Source organism: Saxophila tyrrhenica, assembly GCF_035928015.1.
Source record: "Saxophila tyrrhenica strain CCFEE 5935 chromosome Unknown scaffold_19, whole genome shotgun sequence".
NCBI classification, from domain to species: domain Eukaryota; kingdom Fungi; phylum Ascomycota; class Dothideomycetes; order Mycosphaerellales; family Extremaceae; genus Saxophila; species Saxophila tyrrhenica.
The window spans coordinates 321,448-342,421 of record NW_027041751.1 but is presented as its reverse complement, the minus strand read 5'-3'; the positions used below and the strand labels follow the sequence as shown (position 1 = coordinate 342,421).

The 20,974-nt window shown below is 55.1% G+C and overlaps 12 protein-coding genes across 12 annotated transcripts; 6 read left to right on the top strand and 6 right to left on the bottom strand.

The window, feature by feature from the left end:
- Positions 1-308: 308 nt before the first annotated feature.
- LTR77_009822 (uncharacterized protein) lies at positions 309-1,983 on the top strand (the record flags this gene model as incomplete). Its single annotated transcript, XM_064807048.1, has 2 exons — positions 309-453; positions 506-1,983. 2 exons carry the CDS (start codon positions 309-311, stop codon positions 1,981-1,983), a joined length of 1,623 nt encoding a protein of 540 aa, XP_064654864.1.
- A 43-nt stretch (positions 1,984-2,026) lies between these two features.
- Positions 2,027-2,534, bottom strand: LTR77_009821 (uncharacterized protein; the record flags this gene model as incomplete). The annotated part of the gene is made up of 2 exons (XM_064807047.1): positions 2,027-2,355; positions 2,387-2,534. The coding sequence occupies 2 exons, from the start codon at positions 2,532-2,534 to the stop codon at positions 2,027-2,029; spliced, it is 477 nt and encodes a 158-aa protein (XP_064654863.1).
- Positions 2,535-2,633: 99 nt separating this feature from the next.
- PPX1 (Exopolyphosphatase) lies at positions 2,634-3,875 on the bottom strand (the record flags this gene model as incomplete). Its single annotated transcript, XM_064807046.1, has 1 exon — positions 2,634-3,875. The coding sequence occupies one exon, from the start codon at positions 3,873-3,875 to the stop codon at positions 2,634-2,636; it is 1,242 nt and encodes a 413-aa protein (XP_064654862.1).
- Positions 3,876-4,014: 139 nt separating this feature from the next.
- Positions 4,015-5,324, top strand: SGT1 (Cochaperone protein; the record flags this gene model as incomplete). The annotated part of the gene is given in 2 exon segments (XM_064807045.1): positions 4,015-4,042; positions 4,054-5,324. 2 exon segments carry the CDS (start codon positions 4,015-4,017, stop codon positions 5,322-5,324), a joined length of 1,299 nt encoding a protein of 432 aa, XP_064654861.1.
- Positions 5,325-5,499: 175 nt separating this feature from the next.
- LTR77_009818 (uncharacterized protein) lies at positions 5,500-7,135 on the bottom strand (the record flags this gene model as incomplete). Its single annotated transcript, XM_064807044.1, has 4 exons — positions 5,500-5,640; positions 5,702-6,460; positions 6,513-6,626; positions 6,689-7,135. 4 exons carry the CDS (start codon positions 7,133-7,135, stop codon positions 5,500-5,502), a joined length of 1,461 nt encoding a protein of 486 aa, XP_064654860.1.
- A 623-nt stretch (positions 7,136-7,758) lies between these two features.
- On the top strand, positions 7,759-8,213 carry LTR77_009817 (uncharacterized protein; the record flags this gene model as incomplete). The annotated part of the gene is made up of 2 exons (XM_064807043.1): positions 7,759-7,956; positions 8,010-8,213. The coding sequence occupies 2 exons, from the start codon at positions 7,759-7,761 to the stop codon at positions 8,211-8,213; spliced, it is 402 nt and encodes a 133-aa protein (XP_064654859.1).
- Positions 8,214-8,512: 299 nt separating this feature from the next.
- LTR77_009816 (uncharacterized protein) lies at positions 8,513-10,414 on the bottom strand (the record flags this gene model as incomplete). Its single annotated transcript, XM_064807042.1, has 1 exon — positions 8,513-10,414. The coding sequence occupies one exon, from the start codon at positions 10,412-10,414 to the stop codon at positions 8,513-8,515; it is 1,902 nt and encodes a 633-aa protein (XP_064654858.1).
- A 989-nt stretch (positions 10,415-11,403) lies between these two features.
- Positions 11,404-12,114, top strand: LTR77_009815 (uncharacterized protein; the record flags this gene model as incomplete). Its single annotated transcript, XM_064807041.1, has 1 exon — positions 11,404-12,114. One exon carries the CDS (start codon positions 11,404-11,406, stop codon positions 12,112-12,114), a length of 711 nt encoding a protein of 236 aa, XP_064654857.1.
- A 338-nt stretch (positions 12,115-12,452) lies between these two features.
- Positions 12,453-14,186, top strand: LTR77_009814 (uncharacterized protein; the record flags this gene model as incomplete). Its single annotated transcript, XM_064807040.1, has 3 exons — positions 12,453-12,979; positions 13,165-13,500; positions 13,772-14,186. The coding sequence occupies 3 exons, from the start codon at positions 12,453-12,455 to the stop codon at positions 14,184-14,186; spliced, it is 1,278 nt and encodes a 425-aa protein (XP_064654856.1).
- Positions 14,187-15,654: 1,468 nt separating this feature from the next.
- LTR77_009813 (uncharacterized protein) lies at positions 15,655-16,359 on the top strand (the record flags this gene model as incomplete). The annotated part of the gene is made up of 2 exons (XM_064807039.1): positions 15,655-15,933; positions 16,003-16,359. 2 exons carry the CDS (start codon positions 15,655-15,657, stop codon positions 16,357-16,359), a joined length of 636 nt encoding a protein of 211 aa, XP_064654855.1.
- A 128-nt stretch (positions 16,360-16,487) lies between these two features.
- Positions 16,488-17,611, bottom strand: LTR77_009812 (uncharacterized protein; the record flags this gene model as incomplete). Its single annotated transcript, XM_064807038.1, has 2 exons — positions 16,488-17,441; positions 17,549-17,611. 2 exons carry the CDS (start codon positions 17,609-17,611, stop codon positions 16,488-16,490), a joined length of 1,017 nt encoding a protein of 338 aa, XP_064654854.1.
- Positions 17,612-17,939: 328 nt separating this feature from the next.
- On the bottom strand, positions 17,940-20,687 carry PWP2_2 (U3 snoRNP protein; the record flags this gene model as incomplete). Its single annotated transcript, XM_064807037.1, has 2 exons — positions 17,940-20,612; positions 20,670-20,687. The coding sequence occupies 2 exons, from the start codon at positions 20,685-20,687 to the stop codon at positions 17,940-17,942; spliced, it is 2,691 nt and encodes an 896-aa protein (XP_064654853.1).
- Between the last annotated feature and the right edge of the window lie 287 nt (positions 20,688-20,974).

Sequence of the window (20,974 nt, the reverse complement as noted above, 5' to 3'; positions counted from 1 at the left end):
AGAGAGCATGTCAGGACACACCTTCCACCATTTCGGACTGCTGAGTTGGCTGGCATCGGCCCCGAGCCTTGTGTACACGCAAGCTCCGTTTCCATGCAGTGCAACAAGCAATGACGGTTCTTGAAGCTGCAAAGAATGGGTGATCATGTCTAAGCTAGGCAGTTGCTAATTCTTCAGCTGAGCTCACAACAGTGTGCTATCTTCAACGCCGAAGTCGGCTGCATCCGATTGCTCACTGGAACTTCACCTCGATCTCTGCCAAGTTCCTTGGTCCTTTCTCTCTTTTACATTGTTAGAACCTAGTAAACATGTCCAAGCTGTTGTATCCTATACAATGGTTTTATCGTGAATTCGGCGTTGCCGCCATCCATGAGACTGGACGAGATGCCTACCTCATCATATCAGCGAGAGCTTGTCGGATGGTTGCACATGGAGCTATTGCTGTTATACTTGGTATGTCACTCTCGCCGTATATAATAGAACCGTCGCTGATGAAAATGAAAAGCCTTGTTCTGCTCTGCAATCGACTTCACGGACTACCAGATCGGCCTGTTTATGACTCTGACGCTGCTGGGGGATGTCTTCCTGGGAGGTTTCCTTACCCTCATAGCCGACCGCACCGGACGACGACTTGTCCTCGTCGGCGGCTCCTTTCTCATGGTCATGAGCGGCGTCCTTTTCGCATTGTTCAACAACTTCTGGATCCTGTTGTTCGGCGCCATCTTCGGCGTCATCAGCGCTACTGGAGGCGACTTTGGGCCTTTTAGATCAATCGAGGAGTCCATGCTATCTCAGCTTACAATACCGCATACGAGACCGAGCGTGCTGTCCTGGTATGTCACTTGCTCGTCGATCGGTGTTGCGCTGGGCAGCGAGGGCGCTGGCAGGTTGATCAGTTACCTCCAAGCGCGAGATGGCTGGACTCTAGCAGATGCGTATCATACTCTGTTCTGGGGCTACGTGGCTATGGGTCTGGTCAATGTGGGCTTGACGATGCTGTTGACCGATGCCTGCGAGCTGCCTCGTGAGACGGACGTATACGCCGAGGTGCCGCAGGACGAGGATGATGACGAGCCTGAGCATGCGTCTCGACCCAACGTCAAAGCAGACTTTGATCTTCCGAAGCGCAGATGGTACAATCGTCTTTCTGGCCGGCTGTCGCAGATCTCTGCGCCAACACGGAAGGTCATGTACAAACTGTGGATACTGCTCGCACTGGATTCAGTCGCAGACGGCATGGTGCCGTGGTCCCTGACCAATTACTATGTTGACGAACGCTTCCACCCCAAAAAGTCCTCTCTAGGCGACATCACATCTGCAGCATTCGTCCTCGCAGCTGTCTCTACCGTCTTCGCCGGACCACTGGCCCAGAAAATCGGCCTGATCAACACAATGGTGTTCACGCATGTGCCTTCCTCCGCAGCTGTTCTAATCTTCCCACTGGCGCCAAATCTGGCTTTTGCAATAATACTGCTGTTCGTCCGAACCGGCCTCAACAACATGGACCAAGCGCCCAGATCTGCCTTCATCGCTGGTGTCGTCAAGCCCGAGGAGAGGACAGCGGTGATGGGCATTACGAGCATGATTCGGACGGTTGCGGCGATGGCTGGCCCGACATTGACTGGAATTTTGGCTGGTAATGATCAATTCTGGATTGCTTTCGTTGCAGCCGGTGTGTGTCGGCTGGTCTACGATTTCGGACTGTACGTGCTGTTCATTAACGTGAAGTTGCATCAGCATGAGACCGGGCCAGCTGGCAGCGGAACAATCGCTGTTCCACCGCGACTGAGTGACGAAGAGATGACCGAGCTTGACGATATAGGCCACAAAAAGGGTATGGACACTGCCACAACCAGGTCAGAAACTCCGGACACCTTGTCAAGGCTGAGCGTGAGCGACGAGGGGAGATTGGCACCGCACACGACTTCAGCAGTGCGAAGAAGATCCCCGTCACCATTGGGCAAGTACGTTAGCATTGCTTAGATGACTGTGCTTCGAACAGGAACTTGTTGCTACTTCTCTAAGCTCAATAGCAATACCTAAAAAGCGGACTTTTATCGCCCATCTTCTCCAGCTGCGCTTCACCATACTTCTCCTTCGCCTCTTCCTCCGTCACCTGCGCGTACCGCGTATTGTGGCTCCGGTACGAAAACTCTAGTAAGATCGCTGCCACCATGCCAGCAGCAGCAAAGCTGAGCGAACTGTCGAAACCAGTGGGATACTTCGGCGCTTCTCGATCCAGGAAAATGAAAGACCCTGGAAGACCGCCGCAGTTCCCGACTGCGATCATGAAGGCGATGCCCATGGCTCGTTTCTCGGCACCGGCGAAGTTGTTGATTGTCCATGCATTGCGACCTGTAAGGAAGGATTGGGTAGGTGCCGGTACAAGCCACAAATCGCGCAACGTAATACAACGCCACGTTGTCTGCGATGTCTGCCGCTCGCGGGAAGAGGATCGAGTAGGCGACGATGAGAAGCGATTGGGCGCCGGTCGTGAACGGCATTCGCCAGGTTACCTCATCTGCGAAGTACATTGAGATGAATCATAATGGTAGCTTGGGTGTAGCCCGATGGTTCTAGCTGGTGATGCCAATGAACGCAAGGGTCTGTATCCTGCTGGGAAGGTGTGACGGCTACCGCATCGCCTCCCGTAGCATCGGAGCGACTTGCTTCCTGCTCGCAGCAAGATTCTTCTGTTCCCACAGCTGCAACCAGAGCGCTTCGCTATCTTCGGATTTTGTGGTGCTATGATCAAGTTGCAGCTTCTGTTCAAACTGATCAGCGAACTTCTTAGTCAGGTCGATAGCTCGGCCTTCCTTCACGGCAAGAAGTAGCAGTTGTCTCTGGAACGAGGCGCCATCATTGTGCGCCGTCATGACCGCAAATATGTCTAGGTCATGCTCTTTAGCGAATTTGATTAGCCCCGGTACAAGATTCTCCTGCTTGCTCTCGAGGTACTCAATGCTTCGCACGCAAGAGCTGATGCCGAGCCTGAGGTCGCCTTCGGTCCATTGCTTATAGTCCTTCCCCAGGATATCTTGCAAGCTGAGTTCGTCCAGATTGGACTTTGCATTGTTGATCTCTTGGTAGAAGGTGTTGCGGTCATAGGTCTTGCTCGTTTGAGGCGAGACATTGATCTTAGCTTCCAGGTATTTGACAGCTTTTTTGTCGTGCTCAGTGACCTTGTTGCTATCACCAAGGTTGATGGTATCAATCAAGATAGAGCCAAGAGCCAGCTTCGCCACATGAGCATCCCATGTGACGGTGTAGGCGGAATCATCTATCGCGCCGTCACCTTGACCGAGAGCAGCGCCACTCGTTGATGCTCCCGAAGAAACGTGCTCCCAAGTTTCCCGGCAGTAGTTAGCGACATGGCTGCTGCAGCTGCCGGTTTTCTCGATGATTCGTGGCTGGGCGTCTTCTGGGACCTTGCCTTCATCTTCGTGGTGATCAATCACGCCAGTCACGCTGGCGGAGAAGTGCTCGCCGAGTGCATCTTGCAGAACATTGTGGTCTACCAGCGTCCATGATGTCGTAGAGGGAGGCAGCACGTCCTGGATCTTGCCAAGGTCGTCCAAAGTGACAAGATCCGAGGGCTTGAGGTTGGCATGCTTGAGCAATGCAGTGAGCTCCGGTCGTAGTCGGAGCTCGCTTGCCGGGATGTTGGTGACCGGAATAATGTACTTGCCTGCTTTTCGAGCTGCAGGGGTGTTGGAATGAACGTAGCCGTATACGATGGCACAAGTGATGGAGTCCAAGTCCGCTGATTCGTTGCCGATCACGAAGGCCGCCGGAGTGTCGCCTTTGCTCCTGAGGGATTGCGCAAGGGAGGACTTTGCCTTGGACAGGAATGCTGCCACGGACATGCGAGACATTGTCGGTGGCTCGTTGGGATGAAAGCTTCATCTCATTTTGGCCGCTCATATCTCCTTGAAGCTAACGCATGCACCCCGGATTTCGCTTATTAATCTCAAACATATTTAGAGCACAAGCACCTGCAAGGCTGCGGGCAGCATGTCAATTCACACAGGCAAGCTTGCTAGTGAGACATAGCAAACGTCTGGCATAACACTACTTCAACACGCGAACAGCAACATCAGATCTCCAGAACTCTCTGGACTTCACTCGTCATGGAATCAGCCGCCAAAGGCAAGCAGGCGTTGGCGAACCAAAAGTACCAGGAAGCAGTCGAGCTCTACACTCTCGCACTCAAACAGTCGCCAACCTCACCCGACTACCTCATCCACCGAGCAACCGCCTACCAACGCTCTCAAGACTATGCATCAGCCCTCAGCGACGCAGAGAAGGCGGTCGTCTGTGCGCAGAAGCGTGCGAAACGTGAGTTGATCGTCGAAGCACAATTCCGCAGAGGATGTGCGCTTCATTGTCTGGAGAGATATGGCGATGCGGCATTTGTGTTTGGCGTGGTCAAGAGGATGGACGAGAAGCACAAGATGGTGGCAACGTGGATCGGTAGGAACGAGATGTCGTTGAAGAAACTGGAGGATGGGGATGCTAGGAAGCAGTGCACGGTGAAGGAGACGCCGGAGGTGTCAGGAGATGTTCTGGAGGAGGTCGCAAATGCTCCGACGTCCACCTCAACTTCACAGCCTGCCGCACCGCAGCAGACGCCAGCTGACAAGATTCGACATGAGTGGTATCAAAACTCGGAGAATGTATACTTCACACTCCTGGCCAAGGGCGTGCCGAAGGACAAGGCACAAATCGACATCCAGGAGCGCTCGATCAGCATCTCCTTCCCACTCGTGACAGGCTCATCCTACGACTTTACGCTCGATCCACTCTTCGCCCCAGTCATCCCAGCGAAATGCATACCTCGCGTACTACCAAGCAAAATCGAACTCGTCCTCCAAAAGGCCAATTCAGGCCAGAAGTGGAGCGCTATCGAAAGCAGCGAGCCAGCAACCACCACAACCACCTCCAGCACTGACACCACGAACGACGCAATGAAACAAGCCGTCCTAGGCAACACCACCACCAGCCCTCCCTCTTCTGGCCCCGCTTATCCTACCTCCTCCAAATCCGGCCCGAAGAACTGGGACAAAGTCGTCGAGGACGCCCGCCGCGCCGACAGCAAAGGTGACCACTCTCTTGGGGATGATGACGAATACGAAGGCGGCGACGAGTCCAACTTCTTTTTCAAGAAGCTCTACAAGGACGCGGACGACGACACGAAGAAGGCGATGATGAAGTCGTACACTGAGAGCAACGGGACGGCACTTAGCACGAACTGGGAGGAGGTGAAGAAGGGCAAGGTAGAGACTTCGCCGCCGGATGGGATGGAGGCGAAGTCTTACTCGTGAGGGCTGTTATTGTGAAGGTCGTGGGGTGAGAGAGGCGTTCAGGAATGATTGATGATTTTAATGGATGAAATTGGGGATGATGCATGAATTAGCAAGGTGTCTTGGCGTTCGAGATGGAATTTGCTGAGGTCTACCAGCTGCGAACGGGTCACGAGATAGCTTTTGCAGAGTGCGCCTAATCAAGCTTGATCATCACACTCTTCGCCTCCAAGTACTCGTCAAGCGAATACCCGAAGCCCTCCCTGCCTTGGCCAGAGCCTTTGTAGCCGCCGAACGGCATGTCGGTCGCGAAGAATGGCGACGTGCAATTCACGCCCTGGGACGATATTAGCACACTTCTCCAAAAACCTCTTGCTGACTCTGGGGCAGTAACTCACCACCTGCCCCGACTCAAACCCCTTTGCAACCCTCATCGCCCGGCTAATGTCCTTCGTATACACCGAAGCATACAGCCCCATCTCCGTATCATTTGCCAACGCAATCGCCTCCTCCTCCGTCTTGAACGTGTTAATATTCACATACGGTCCAAACACCTCCTCCTTCTGCGTGCGCTCATCCTCCGGCACATCAGTATACACAGTCGGCTCAATGAAATACCCCTGCCCATCGACATGCGTGGCATTCCCGCCCAGAGCCAACTTTCCCTTGCCCTGTTTAGCACTCTCCAAGAACCCCTTGATCCGCTCAAACTGCTGCTCGTCCGCCTGCGGCCCCTGCTGCGTCTCGGGCAACAACGGATCACCCTTCTTCGCCGCCTTCATATTCGCGATGTAAGCATCCTTGAACTTCTCCGCGATGCTCTCTTGGACGTAAACGCGGCTGGTAGCGATGCACACCTGACCTGCAATTATCGATATAGACATCGCCAAGTCGCCGGCAGACTTCGCGATGTCAGCGTCTTCGAAGACGAGGGAGGGGGACTTTCCTCCGAGCTCGAGGACGACTTTCTTCAGGTTGCTGCTGGCGGCTGCGGCTTGGATTTTGCGGCCCGTGAAGCCGCTGCCGGTGAAGTTGATGAGGCGGATGTCCATGTGGGAGGACAGAGTGGAGCCCGAAGGGGTGCCGTGGCCGGAGATCACGTTGAGGACGCCTGGGGGGAAGCCGGCTTGATGGGCGAGGGCGGCGAGTTTGGCTGGCTGGGATGCGGGTCAGTAGAGGTACGAAGAGGCGGTTCTAGATGAGGCGTACTGTAAGCGGAGCCTTTTCGCTGCTCTTGAGAACGACGGTGCAGCCTGCTGCGAGGGCTGGTGCGACTTTGTGGGAGAACATCATGGTGGGGACGTTCCAGGGAATGATGGCAGCCTGTGAACATAACCCCGCCATGGTCAGCCAAGAGTCGAAAGTTATTGTATGGTGATACGTACAATCGGCCCAATAGGCTGCCGAAAGGTCATGTTCACATAACCGGGCGTGTTCAAACTCGTCTGGCCTCTCGCATCATACCCAGCCTGCGCAAAATGCTCGAACCAGCTAGCCGCCAAGTACGGGTCGAAGTACGTCGAGACCGGCCTGCCCATAGACATGGCATCCAGCTGCGCCAGCTCATCCGCGGCTTCGAGGATAAGAGCTGCAAACTTCTTCATGTAGCTACCACGAGCGGGTGGGTCCAGAGCAGCCCATGCCGGGAAAGCGGCCTTTGCTGCGGCGACGGCGCGGTTGGTGTCTTCGACCGTGGCCTCGCAGACATCGGTGATCTTCTCATGGTTGTAGGGCGAGTTGAGCTTGAAGGTGCCTTTGCCGGAGGACTCGCAGAGCTCGCCGTTGATGAGGTGGCGGCGCTCGATCTTCTCGGTGGGTATGGGAAAAGGCATTTTGGCGTTTGTTTGGAGGAAACGTAGAGATGGTTGTGCGTAATAAGGAACTGGAGTGCGAGGAAGAGTGTGATGCTCCTACATATAGGAAGACAGACAGACGCTGCTACGCCTTCAGCTGAGGCTCAGATGGGGGAGGTCCCATCATGCCGAAATGCCTCATCCTCCGGGAGGTGAACGTGAGGGCTCCGGTTCTGAGACACCGCCGTACCCTCAGCATGACAGCTTCTCGTATTGCTACCCAGATCTAGTCAACAAACCGCAGGCAACGTAGACACCTGTCCATGAGAAACAAGCCAGAGCCAAGATGCTACGGACGAGAGATTTTCGTTTGACTGTGTCTTGGTGAGGATGAACTGTAAGAGCAAGGTACAGTCAGCCTCAAGTCCCATTCTTCAACAGCTGAGGTCAGAATATGGCTTGGCAAGAGCCAAATCAGGCTAGCCCACGACCAGCATTCACTTCCAAAACATTCAGATGCAACACCATCGCAACCTGTCCGTGCCTTTCGACTTTGTCCACCGGCCCCGAAGGCGTGCTGTAGCCTGTAACCAAAGTGGCAATACGGACAGATGACATCCCGACAAGCGACCCCCACCACATGAGAAGACCTCCAATGGCGAATGCCTCCCCCGCCCCAGCAGCTATGGAACGCCCTCATCCGCACCCACCACATCACCTCCCGTAAGAAAATCGCCAAGCTCAAGCAAGCCGCCACCTCGTACGCAGTCGCCGTCTTACTGCACAGCGGGAGTCCACCTGGGATCATGTACGTTGAAGGCTCGAAGACTGGGGTGGAGGAGTGGGTTGGTAATGTGAATGTATGTAAGCTCGTAAATTCTTTGGGTAGGTGGCAGAGCTGACGAAGAAGTAGAGGTTGAGGTATAAGGATTACCAATTGGCGGCGAGACCGGCGGTGGTGGAACGGGAGGGTGGGGTTGGGGATGTGGATGCGGTGGGTTCGGGGGTGGAGGAGACGGAGTCTGTGAAGGAGTTTGGGGCGCGGATGCAGCGGAGGGGTGTGTTTGGGTGGTGGCGCAGGGCTATGGGGTATGCCGGTGACGATCAACGATTGTGAGGACGACCTGGGTCGTTGACAGCTCGCGGGCGTGTGCACTACGACAATGAGTTCGGGTTGAAGGTCGTGGTGCGCGCGGAGAGATAGTAGTCGCTGCGAACGCATTACACTATAGAGATACAGCTCATAAATCTCAGATGCCTAGACCTTCTCCTTGCTCCAGCATGTAGTTCCTACTCTCTTTGTCATCCCATGGGTATCAAAACCTGCCGCCCTATCTCACTCGCTCGTCTCCAAGCCCATAGCGCGTTAGACAAGCATCTCTCTCCATTGCAAACTTTCTCCATGAAACTCAACAACTACCGCCACAGATCATGCCGACTCCCCCTTCGGTCGTGCCCACTCCCAGCCAAACTCGGCGGCGGCCTCAACGAACTGCCGTTGCTGCCCTGACTAGCCATACTACCCCACCTCCCACCATCGCCTCCCGAACTCATTGGTCGCGGTGCCTCTTCCTGCGGGATAGCAAGGAAGCCGCCGAAGCCATTGCCCACAATGACACTCTTCCTCGCTTCGCCTCCAAACCCGCCTTGAGCCCACTGCGGTCCTAGCCCACGTGCAGCGGAGTAGGCACTCAGCGGTCGCGAGCTAGAGACAGAGTGGTTGCGGGAACGTTGATGCCCGGCGGCAGGCGGGGCGATGGACGTCACGACCCATTCGAGCTCGTCAATGCCTTTGCTGAAGACCTCAAGCTTTTGGGTGAAGCCGCCACCATTGAGGTTGGGGTTCTTGTTGCCATTGCTGTTAGACGAGTGCGCGGAGACAGACATGTTGGACATTTTGCTCTTCAGTGAGCCGGTCTCGGGCGTGCCATTGCCGGGGGTGAGGTGGGAGCTGTTGGCGTAGGGGCGGGGCATAGAGGGCATTGGCGGTGCTGCCTCGGGCATCAGGAGGAGGTCTGGGAAGGTCTGATCGCGGACGAAAAGCGTTTCGAGAGCTGGAAGCGCGTTTTGGTGGAGAGAGTGGGCGAGGTAGGCGTAGTAGCTCTCTGCAGGCTTTTGGAGGCCGTGCGAGTCTACGGATGAGCTGATCTCGAAGTGGAGGGTCTTCAAGCTTATGCTCGTAAGTGGTGGGACGTCGTGCGCGGATAAAGCGAGAGATTTGGTGACGGTTTCGCTGATGCTGAGATGGAGAAGTGAGCCGGCGGACCAGAGCACCGGTGGAAGCTCCTGCACGGTGGCGCCAGTTCGGTCGAGAGTGAGTGAGATGAGCTCTGAGCGGTTCACCGGCGTTTCAAGATATGCCTTAAGCCCTTTGGCGGTGACATTGGGCATGTCTGTGAGCTTAAGGGACTGGAGAGGTGGGAAGTCTGGAAGCTGTCCTGGCGAAATTTGAAAGATGGAGTCGTCCATCCAGCCCATATCAGACAGTGTGAGTTCGTGCAAGGTTGGTAGACTTGCGAGCACGATCCTTAGAGTTGCTGGCTCGATCGCGAGACTACTAAGCTCCAAGATCTCAATGCTCTGCCAGTGGCGATGTGCAAGCAATTCCAGCGCTTCTTCAGATCCAGCGCGGTATGTCATCTTTCTGATGTCCGGACATCTTGCCTGGAGCTCCTGTCGCAGAGGTAGACAGCTTGGGTCGCCGCTGAAGAAGCCATCCGGGAGATCCACGTACTGGAGATTGTTCAAGGCGCTCACAGCTCGTGCAAGGTCGCCCTTGGCGGTCTCGCGGGTCATATAAGGCAGCTTGAGAAGCTCAACAAGTCCAGCAAGCTCCGGCCGTAATCTCACGGTCCTTGCGAGAAGCTGTAGCCGTATGTTCGGGACATCGACTGGTTCGACCGTTGTGCTTTTCTGTCGCCAATGTTTGCCTGCCTTCTTCCTCTTCTCCGCCAATTCGTCTTCCAACGAGCAATAGTGCACAGCATCGATTCGAACGCTAGTGTACAACAGCTTCTGCGCAAAGCCATACCACTTCCTGCACACCTGCGCGCATGTTGCCAGGTCTCGTAGATCACACAGCATACAGCCGTCTCCGATTTGAGATTCTTCCGACGGTTGATATGATTGATCTGTCGCATGCGGACAGACGAACGTGAGGATATTCTTCATCACCTCCTCTGGTAGGCGGGCTGTGTGATCGCGACCAAAGCGCGCTGGTGTGGATGGTACTGGCGGGTAGTTCGCATAGTCCAGTAACTGCGGGCCATTGGAGTCCTTGAGCCTAGACTTGCTCCGGAAATGCTTGAGGAGGCCCATGGTCGGTTCGTCTGGCGGAGTTGTGTTGAGGAGTAGGTTGCTGTGAGAAAGGTAAACTACGATTACTGGAATGCGGCGTGCTTATGAAGGCGCACGGGGTGACACTGCGCTTGCCTTCACCAGCCTGACAATAACGAACAAGGCAAGTGGAAGTTGATATATGGAATCAATGTCTTCCTGCGGGACATGCTAGTAGTTGAGGGATGCGAGAATATCCTTCGCCCTGACCGCCGACCTCAAGCCTGACGATGATCTGGTCCTTGAGCAAACACTCCGCGATGATTCGCGTGCCCCTCCGCCCAGCCCTACCCCTGTCGTAGTCGCAGCCGCCCCCATGTTTCAAGATTGGGTATATTTAGACTCTAACCATGGCGAAATCCTATCTCCGCCTCAGGGACTCTCGTCTGGAGGAACATCTCGTCCGTTGTAGGACCATGGCGACATGTTGGTCCTCGGGACCGACACAAGAGGCACGGAGTGGGCGTAGAAAGGCCTTTGGGATTTTACAACCACCAAGTATTGATATTGACGAAGTCGAGCTGGAATACCACGGTGGTCTACAGTATGGCCTCACACGAGCCTCCAGGACAGGAGAGCGAGCCATCAGTCAAGCACCGCCAAGGGCATTGAGACTACAAGAGAGGATTTCATGATGATCATTCCCCGTGCCAGCCTCTTGCCAGTGCATGGTGGCAACTCTTGGGAGTCTTGGACATGGCAATACGGCAAGAATCGCAACAAAGGTAAAATAATGGTCTGGAAGGTGGTGTAGAGTGGCATTGCCTAGCATACAGGCTTCAATGCGTTGTCTCGTGCTAACTGTCACTGTCTCTACTACGACATGCAAGAGTGATCCAGCATTTCTTTTGTTGCCTACCATCTATGTGCTATAAAGATTTGTCTTCCCGCTCACTCAGCTTGATGTGGCAGTCCTGCCTGCTTTTTACAACAGTACTACCTACTATAAAGGCAATTCGCCTTTCCGCGATATGGCTAAGGCATCAACAATCCCGAATACGGCCGCTGGTCCTGAAACTGAGCAACAATCGCCGCTCCTCAACCTCCCTCCGGAACTGCGCAACGTCGTCTACGAGTACGTTTTCCATGGTAATGGTCCAGCCAACTTCGACGCAGCGACAGTGGTAGCGCACAAGCAGCTCTTGAATACTTGGACGGAGATCCGGAACGAAGCATCTACCATCCTCTATGGCAAGCACAGCTTCACCATCGACGCAGACCAGCCCATGCAAGCCCTGAGAACTTTCTGCCAGCTCAACTATCTTGGTCCTCTCTCGAACCATGAGTGTCTCATCGTCCGGTTCGAGATCGATCTGACTGGTTTGGAAGGTCTTACTGCCAGACAGGTTGCCGCCGCCCTGTATCACAGGTGCAGAGCTCTTTTCAAAGGAATTTCTGATTTAGCGTTGCTGTTATGCGGCCAAAGAGTGCGTGCAGAAGCTGTGGCCTCGGAGCAGGTGCTCACCGGTCCATCTGCACCTGGCGCCAAAAGACTTCTCAATCGTATTGTGAATGGGTTTTACAGGAGGTTGCGCAGCTATCAAGTTGGAAGGCGTAAGCAGGGGAGTGTGATTCGACAAAGCCAAGCCCTCCCCACGCATGTGCAACCATTAGAGAAGCAAAAGGCTCTGTTGTTTGAGAGACGCAAGCGGCAGGAAGCAGGTCATGTCGTGTGCCATTGAGCATTGGAGCCATGGCAGGGCACATCAGAAAGGGATCTCATGTCGCGCGAGAAGTAAGCACTTTTTATTTCATGCACGTGGCACATTGCTCCAGCTCTCGGTGAATGTCAAATTCACCCCTGAGTTCTGAACGTTTTCACATGCTCACAGATTTCCGAAACCTTCCGTTCACCAGTTCACACTATTTCTCAATCTTCAGTCTCTTCGGCCCAGGTGACACGATTTCTCAATCTTCAACCTCCCCGGACACGCACACTCGCCACAGCAGATGTAGGAGAGTATCCAGACCGTTTACTTCCTGAGCCAACCATCTCGGCCTGGAGACCCAGGCTGCTCCCATGGCGGATTCTCAGATGGCCACTATCCCAAAATTCACCATGCCAGAGACGACTGCGCCAACAATCATCATTCCAGCGGCCAGCGCGCCGACTGCCACCACCCCGACCGCACCTCATCAGATGGCCACCGCTCCGCCAACGTCAAATACCACGACTACCACGTCGACTGACGCCACCACTTCGCCCAACCAGCAAATGTCACCACTCCTGAGGCTTCCTGCCGAGCTACGTAATGCCGTCTACCGCTTCTCCTTGATCTCGGACGACCCAATCCAACTCAAAGTCAACACAATCAAGACGCCTAAGGCCCTCCTCAAGACCTGCACACAGATCCGCAACGAAGCAACGACCCTCTACTGGGCCGAGAACATCTTCTCCATCGACCTCGACGGATTGAAGCAAGCGCATCGAACGCTGAAAGGTGCAGGGTATGCAAGAATCCAAAGTATTTCGCGCATTCTTGTCTGCTTCGATTTCTGCCGCCCAGAGTGGAAGCAGATGGCAGACGGAGAAGTTCGGGAAGAAATGTATAGCAGGCGCTGCAAGCTCAACCACAAGATCAATCTCCTGGAGGGGCTCTTGCACAGGCATGGCATCTGCGCTCGCATCGTGGAACTACCGCAGTTCGAATCTGGCGGAGCACAATGCGATTGTGTTTATGACGCTTTTCTCTGCGTTTGCTATCATGCAAACCTACTGAACAGGGCTCAAGCGCTCCTGAACAGGCTGACTCGTGGAAACTCGAGGTGACAATGGGCAATGGTACGGATACGGGATCTTCAGTCTGTCTTCAAGGGCGCTGGCTCCGCCTTCTGGATTTGGACAGTGCTTTCTCTGGAAAGGAGTCGGGAGTCCGCCTGCCGCTGCAAGTACACAGCCGACCTCTCCTTGATATCTTGGTGTTTCAGCAGTATGGAGGACTTGTTGATCGTGAAAAAGGTAGTGTCACAGGAGGTGCAAAACCGTGGGAGTTGTCGTTGCAGACCCGGGAAATGAGCCGCGGAGAGAGCGCTATCGGGTCCGCAGACGTCCAGGACAGGGTTGTGAGGTAGGTATGAGCAGGCAATGGACTTTCACAGTTGATTTACTCCTGATGAATACTCGCGACGAGAGCATCGCTTTCGGTGAGTCCACATGCCTTGATGTTCAACGGCGGAAATTGTTCATGTGATGATAACGTCATTCAATAGCCGTGCGCCAAACGCTCATTCAGTCAAGTCCGCTTCACCACAGCTTCATAACCTGCCGCCACTTTCACCTCAACACGTGCACGCAGGAACATAACAGGTGAGACACCACTGGCTCGCCAGACCTCTTAGGATAGGGATACTAATGCTTCAGCAGCACCACGAGCGCATCTGGCTGAGCGCGCTCTCGGTGGACACGGCCGCAAATCAGCAGCAGCCGCCCATCACGCCGGACACGACGACTACCACGCATTACACCGCAGCAAAGCTCATCCAAGAGAGTGAGCAACATCCCACTGCAGTGATCGAGTCGGTGGCTCAGCAAGGCCTTTCCATGGACGACAACAACGCATCATCACCACTCCTCGAGCTTCCATCTGAAATCCGCAACATCATCTACCGCTACGCTCTGCTCTCGGAAGGACCGGTCGAGCTATGGGCAAGGGAGTTCTTTCTCACAAAGCTCTCCTCAACACATGCTCCAGCATCCGCCGCGACGCGACCGCGATCTGGTGGACAGAGAACAGCTTCCTCATACGAGGGTTGAGCGCAAAGGACACCGAGGAAGCCATCTCGATTCTCTGGTCTACCGGCCCTCTACTTTGTCACAGCATCAGTCGTCTGGAGATCCAGTGGCGACCGCTTCCAGCCCCCCGCTTCTTCATGGGATTGCGAGAGAACACCTCGTTCGACCACGCGGAGAATCTGGCGGTCAAGTTGGCGAATTGTGGGAGACGACGGCACCCGATCGTGTCCCAGATCCAGCCGGGTTGGTGTCACGAGGTCGGGGCCCGAGTCGTGATACGACAATTCGAACATAGGTTTCGCATCGTTTGTGGATACTGGTCATGACTGCAAACCATGTCGCAAACACGAGCATGAGCCGGTCGAGGTGTATGCCAGATCAGCTGACTGCTATGATGGAGGTTTTGTCAAGATGAGGGGGGCAAATGCTCAGAAGGGGTGCCCTCTGTCAATGGCCAAGGACAGATCTGGGACTACGCCAGGCAGTGAGCGCATGGCAGCGCAGAGTGGTGGCAGAAGTAAGGACATGGATCTTGGGAGGGAGTACAGCGCAGGGCTGATGCAAGCGATCGGCCGAATTAACGACACCTTTTTCGAATGCCTCAGCCTTGAATCATTTCGGTACTGCTTGCCCATGCTCCAACATACCTTCGCTTCTCCAAAGAGAACCGCGAGAGGCGTACAACAGCAATTTCGTCATCTTCATGGTCGGAACGCGATGACATTGTCTCTTGATACGTCTCAAAACTGTGACATGCGAATCGTGTCCTTTGACGGGCGCAATGGCCATCCGCAACAGCATGTGTATGCTCAAGTAAACCGTCATGGTATGTTTCGAGAGTACTCGTGAGACGGACGTTAGCTTAAGCATCGCGCCACGCCTACCAGAACGGATTAAGGTTTTATATTCGGCTAGATCTGGAACACCCCCTGTCTCGAACGAACATCTCTTTACCTCATGCCAACCACATGCCCTTGCACTTCGATCTCACAACCGAATGGCCGGGCCAGTCGGGAGTCTCAAAGCGTCATAAGCTTTTGGCAAAGCGAGAAAAGCCGGTCTCGATTCTTTGCGCGAAGCAATTGGTCTTTGGCCACACTCGACCATTGCATCTATACTGGACATGCCGAGACCCATCGTCCATCGTCAACATATCCCAGGCGACCGGGCAGAGAAGACACCAACGGTCAGGAAATGCGCTCTCGCTTCTTAACGGCACGAGGCTGCTCCAGAGCATATCCCCGGATCGACCAACCGTGCCTCCAGCTCTTCAGCATCTCATAAAGTTCTGCTCAGGCCATGCAAATCACGCAACGTCCAGATCACTGATCGCCCCTGTGGCTTGGACAAGACGGTAGACACAAGTATACCTGTCGAGCTTATAACACTTGCTTCCGCTCTCCTCTTTGCATCCCGAGTTCAACCCCTTCCTTTCCGCACCAATTGTACAGTCACTCGTTAACAGCCCACACTCCTTTAATCAGTCACGATGAAGCTCACTCTCCCAATGGCTGCACTTCTCTCTGCGGTTTCAGTCTCCGCCACTCCCGTTCCGGACTTCATCTCCTCCCTCCTCGGCCAAGGCAACTGTCCACTCTTCGGCGGCTGCATCTCCCAATCCCAGGCCGAGCTCTTCGTTAAACGCTTCTCCGGCATCCTCACCAAGCAGGGTTCGGATCTGGGAGATTATCTAACCACGGCTGATAAGCTGTTGGCAGCGAACTTCCAGGAGATTTCCGGGAGTGTGAACTCGCTTGCTGGGTTTGACGTAGGTTGACTCTTGGTTCTGGGCCTCTGGCTGTGGTTGATAGGAGTGCTGACGTTGAAGGTGATGTAGCTCGAAGGTCCAACCTCCTCTTCCAAGCAGGCCTACATCGCCGGCATCCAACACGCACCCGCCGACAACGGCGTGAATACTCTCTACGTCAACGTCGCAAACTGCCAAAACATCCTTTGGCACTGGGATATCAAGGGTGTGGGGTCTGGAAAGTATCCTGTCAAAGTAGGTTGGCGCTCTTCCCAGAATTGTCACTTGTCGACGGTCGTGCTGATGTTCGAGTTACAGGGCTTCAACTACTTCGCTCTGGACAACAAGTGCCAGTGCTCGAGGCTGGATCTGGAGTTCAACAGCATTGCGTGGGGCTTGGATACGGGGTACGGGTTGCAGTGGCCAAACGGAACGATACAGCATTAAGGGACTGCTGGGACAGCGACAGCAACGCTCGGCCCTCCTCACGGAGAGGATGGCAGCACTCCACGCTTACCAAAGGTGCGCTACCGTCCCAACATACACAAAGCATCGAATCTCATAATCATCCGAGCTCACAGGCCATAGTAGCTGGTGTTAAAGGATACCCCTCTCCTCATCATCTCCTCCACCTCCTCCTCGTCCAACTCCTCCAGCCCCAGCAACTCATTATCCTCCTTCCCCGCAAAATCTCCCGCGTACCCATCAGCATGCAGCGTAAACTTGACCAGATCAAACACCCACGACCCGCCGAACGAAGTACTCCGCCTGTACCCTTCATAGCCCCTCCGCTTGAGCTCCTCGCTCTCGATATGCGTCACCGTCCACCCCTCCTCGCCTACAACCTTCTTCGCAATCCGCAGCAGCTGCTTCTGCGTCATCCGCACCCCGGACAACCGAATCGCTCGATCCGCAGTCTCCTCCGGCCGCTGCAGGATCGCCACCACGCCCCGCGCGATAAACTCCAGCGGCGCAGCGGTGAAGTACCTCTCCCCCCCATCCACGAACTCCATCTTCTTCCCCGCCAAATCTATCGCGAGTCCTAGCTCAATCCCCCAGTCCAGGAACAAATTGTTAAACACAAGCGTGAACGTCGTCGTCCCCCGACTCTCCGCGCACAGCCGCCGCACTAGAGTCTGCGTGTCGCGCTTCCCCTTGAAAACCGGCAGCGTGCGCACGCGCGGGTGTAGCATGTCGCCGCCGAACTCCGAGGGGATGATCCGGTATACGCCTGCGGCGATTGCGGCGCGCATGATGGGGTCCTGGTCGCCGGAGGCGCTGGGCGTGAGCGTGACGACTAGGGCGTCGTGGCCGGTGAGTGCGGCTGAGAGGCTGGAGTGCGAGGTGTAGTCGACGCGGGCGACTTTGACGCCTGGGGGGTGTGTGCTTTGGGAGTCCAGGCGGGTGAGGGCTGTGACTTGGAAGTTGGCGGCGAGGAGGGCGTGGACGAGGGGTGTACCTAGGGCGCCGGAGGCGCCGGCGACGGCGATGGTGGTGATGGGGGGCATTGGGGTGGTGGTGTGGTTTTTCTGACTGGTGCTAGATGTGAAGCAACGGGTACTGTGTGGAAGCGTGATGTTTGGATAAATGAATGGACGGAAAAGAGAAGGAGGGAAGTGTGCTTTATATGACCTACCAGTTTCCCGACCTTTGGTGTTTCAATGGATGCATTATCAAGGTATTGCTTGAAGATTTTCATGTAAGGTTTTGTGGTATTCCAGAGTTGAGTAATCTGCCCGACGGTAGAATGTTGCGATTCGATGTGAAGGTTTCAGCGAGCGCTGGTCCTACATCATTATCAGTAATCAACGAGCGCATCTTCACCGCACACATGAGTCGCATTGTTGTTGAGTGCGGCGTGGTCGTTTCCTTGCACGCTGTCAAGACGGACGAATGGAAAGGTATACTAATCATTCGGATAGTAATGGACATAAGACAGGCAGAGAGGAATCTGCGCAGGATTAGGACGAAAAGGGAGAGAACATCTCCACGAAGAGCATGCATTACTTGACCCACAAACAGCACATCTAATCCAACCCCATCCACTCCCCCTCCTCCTCGTCCCCATCAACCATACTCTCATCCTCCACCCCACCCTCTACTCCATCGTTACCCATCTCCAACAAATTCACCAGTCCCCCTTCCTCCCCCTTCCCCCTCCGCGGCTGCGCAAGCAAGAAAGCAACAGTATGAGCATTTTGATCCGCCACACGCAAAACCTCCCCCTGCACCCTCCCCGCCGCCCTTTGCACCAACCGCACCACCTCCGCGAACTCGCCTTGCCGTTCTTTTAGAACTCTGCCGTGCGTGCGTAGGAGCGATTGCATCCAGAGGAGGTTTAGTTCTAGGAATGGGGATGTGTCGGATTCTTTGGCGACGTGGCGGAGCATGCGCTCGAGATAGACTTCCGGCAAGTCGCGCACGACGAGGGAGATGTCCGTGATGGGCACGGAGCGGTAGACGCGGGTGATGAGGTTGGGGCGGTTGAGGCGGAAGGCCATGGCTAGGGCTTTTAGGTACTCGCCATTTTTGAGCGTGGAAAGGGTGGAAGCGGGCGTGACGTCGACGTCTAGGTCGAAAGGGTCGAATTGCACTGTAGCGTCTAGGCTGTACACCAGCAGGCCTTCGGTAGAAGCAGCGCAGAATGCTCGACCGGTTGGTGAGAACGAAACGGCTGGGACGCGGACTTCGGGCGCAACTTTGCGTTGTGCGGCATCGCCTCGTTTGGAGCCGGGGAGGGATTTGTCGAGCCGGTCTTCGAGGTCCGAAGCCTCGCCCTGCTCATCGATGAGGCCGCGCGGTCCGGCTTCCGTGAGGAGGCGGGAGTTGAGGAATTCTTGCGTGCCTTCGAGGGAGAGGTTGACAGAGACGGTGAATTTCTTCAGCAGGACGCCGGTTTCGACGGCGTAGAGACAGATGAATTTGGAGTTGCCGGCGGCGAGCACGACGCTGCCGTCAGCGCTGTAGGTGACGGTGTTGAAGCTTTTGGTGCCCGCTGCGTTGGCTGCTGTGCGGCGGTCGGTGGTCTTGCGGCCACCGCTGACGTCGCGGCGGCCGTCGAGGCCGGCTTCTTGCGTGCCTTCGCTGAGGGACCAGAAGGTTAGCTGGCCGTCCAAGGTCGACACGGCGACTTGTTTGCTGTCGGGGCGGACGGTTATGCAGAGCACGTCTGCTTGCAGTTGTAGTGGCTCGCTCGTCTGTGTGCGGGCGAACACAGACCATATCCGGACTGTCCTATCCCACGACCCTGAGACCAGATTACCGCCGTTCGGTGCGAAAGCCAGACTTGACACTGGCCCTTCGTGACCCGCGAGTTGGTCCAGAAGCTGGCCAGTCTGGACAGACCAGATGTGGATGTCGAAGTCGTCCAGACTGCCAGCTGCAACAACTTCTCCAGACGGGTCGACTGCAATCGAAGAGAAAGATAGCCGCTTCGGTGCTGTGAATGTGCGGAAGCATCGATATCGAATGAGGTCGAAAGCTCGTACACTTCCATCCAGGCTTGCCGTGAACAGCACATTTCCTCTTCGAGCGAACTCGCATGCTGTGACGCCGGATGTGTGCTCTGTGAAGGTTACGATGCAGAAGCCAGAAGCTGTATCCCAAACCTTGACCTTGCCATCGTCGGATGCGGTGATGATTCGATCTCCACTTGGACTGTATGTAAGAGCGTTGAGATTGTCAAAGTGGCCTTGCTGCTTCAAGATGTACGACTCGGACTGCCACTCCCAAACGAGCAGCTGGCCCAGAGCGGATGAGCCGAACGCGAGCCATGAGCCGTCTGGAGATACAGAGACTGTGTCAATGTGGGATGCAGATATGGAGAGTTTGTGTATCTCGGAAAATGATGGGAGTTCGTGGATCATAAAGAGGCCATGGGAAAAGCCTGTGACCAGTAAATTCGTTTGCGGGTGGTAGGCAGCTGCTGTGAGATGCGCGTGTTCTTGTGACTGGTAGAAGTAATGCCGCTCGCTGATGCGCCATCTCTCGTCTCCTTCAGCGATATCTTCTGGGTCTGCGTCTGGATGAGGAAGGAATTGCCACTGGAAGAGCGCGCCGTCCTTTGAAATTGTGTAGATGGTCTCTTGGTCCGCGCTGAACCACGCAGCATATACTGCCGTGCGATGTCCTGCGAGAACGGTTGGTGAGAATCCCTCTTCCGGATCTAAGCTCCATATTCGCGCCGTCAAGTCTTTGCTCGCAGACAAGAAGAAGCGCGAATCACTGCTCCACTCGATGTTCTGTGCTGTGTCGTGGTGGCCGGCATATTGTCGATGCCGTACGAATGGCGCAAACTCCAGTCCGCCGCCGTCGTCATCTTCATTGCCTCCACCGGGCGTTGAGGGAGTCTTCCACACTTCGATCTTCCGGCCGATCGCCACTGCGAAGTATCGTCCGCATGGCGAGAACACCAGCGCTGTTACCGCTCCCTTGAGGGAGAAGTGGTAGAGTACGATCCGCCTGCGGAAGTGACTGAGTATTGCATGGCCTTGCTCGTCCACACTCAGCAGTAACTGGCCATTTGGATGTAGGGCTATCCGGGAGACGTTGGTTCGGTGGGCGAAGGAAAGGGTGTGTGATTTGTTGTTGATGAGATCGAAAACGGTTACTCGGTTGCCAACGGGAGATAATAGACTCGTTCCGTCGGATGTGTAGACCAGATTGCCCTTGCGGTAGACTGTCCCCAGCAGATTCGAGAACTGTACTTGGCACGTGAGCGGACGCCTGAAGAGGAAGGAGGTAATGGCCGCACTTACCTTGAAGTCTGTTTTCATGTTGCTGTGTTATCAATATCCCCTTCCATGTATATGTAGTTGCAACATAGTGTGGTGTTATCGCGGGTAAGGCCTGTATGTCGATGTTCTTGCGAGCATGTGAAGGCAAAAAATATCGAGCGGCTCTTTCCCCAGAAAACGCTAGCGGGACGCGCTTGCCGAGCCCCGATTGGGCAAGAAGCAAACGGCGCATTGACCGAGTGGAAAGGAGAGAGCGACAAGATTCAGGGTTTTACCTTCCACGTCTCTCGAAGTCTGGTGCAGGCACGAAGCAACGGAAGACTCCC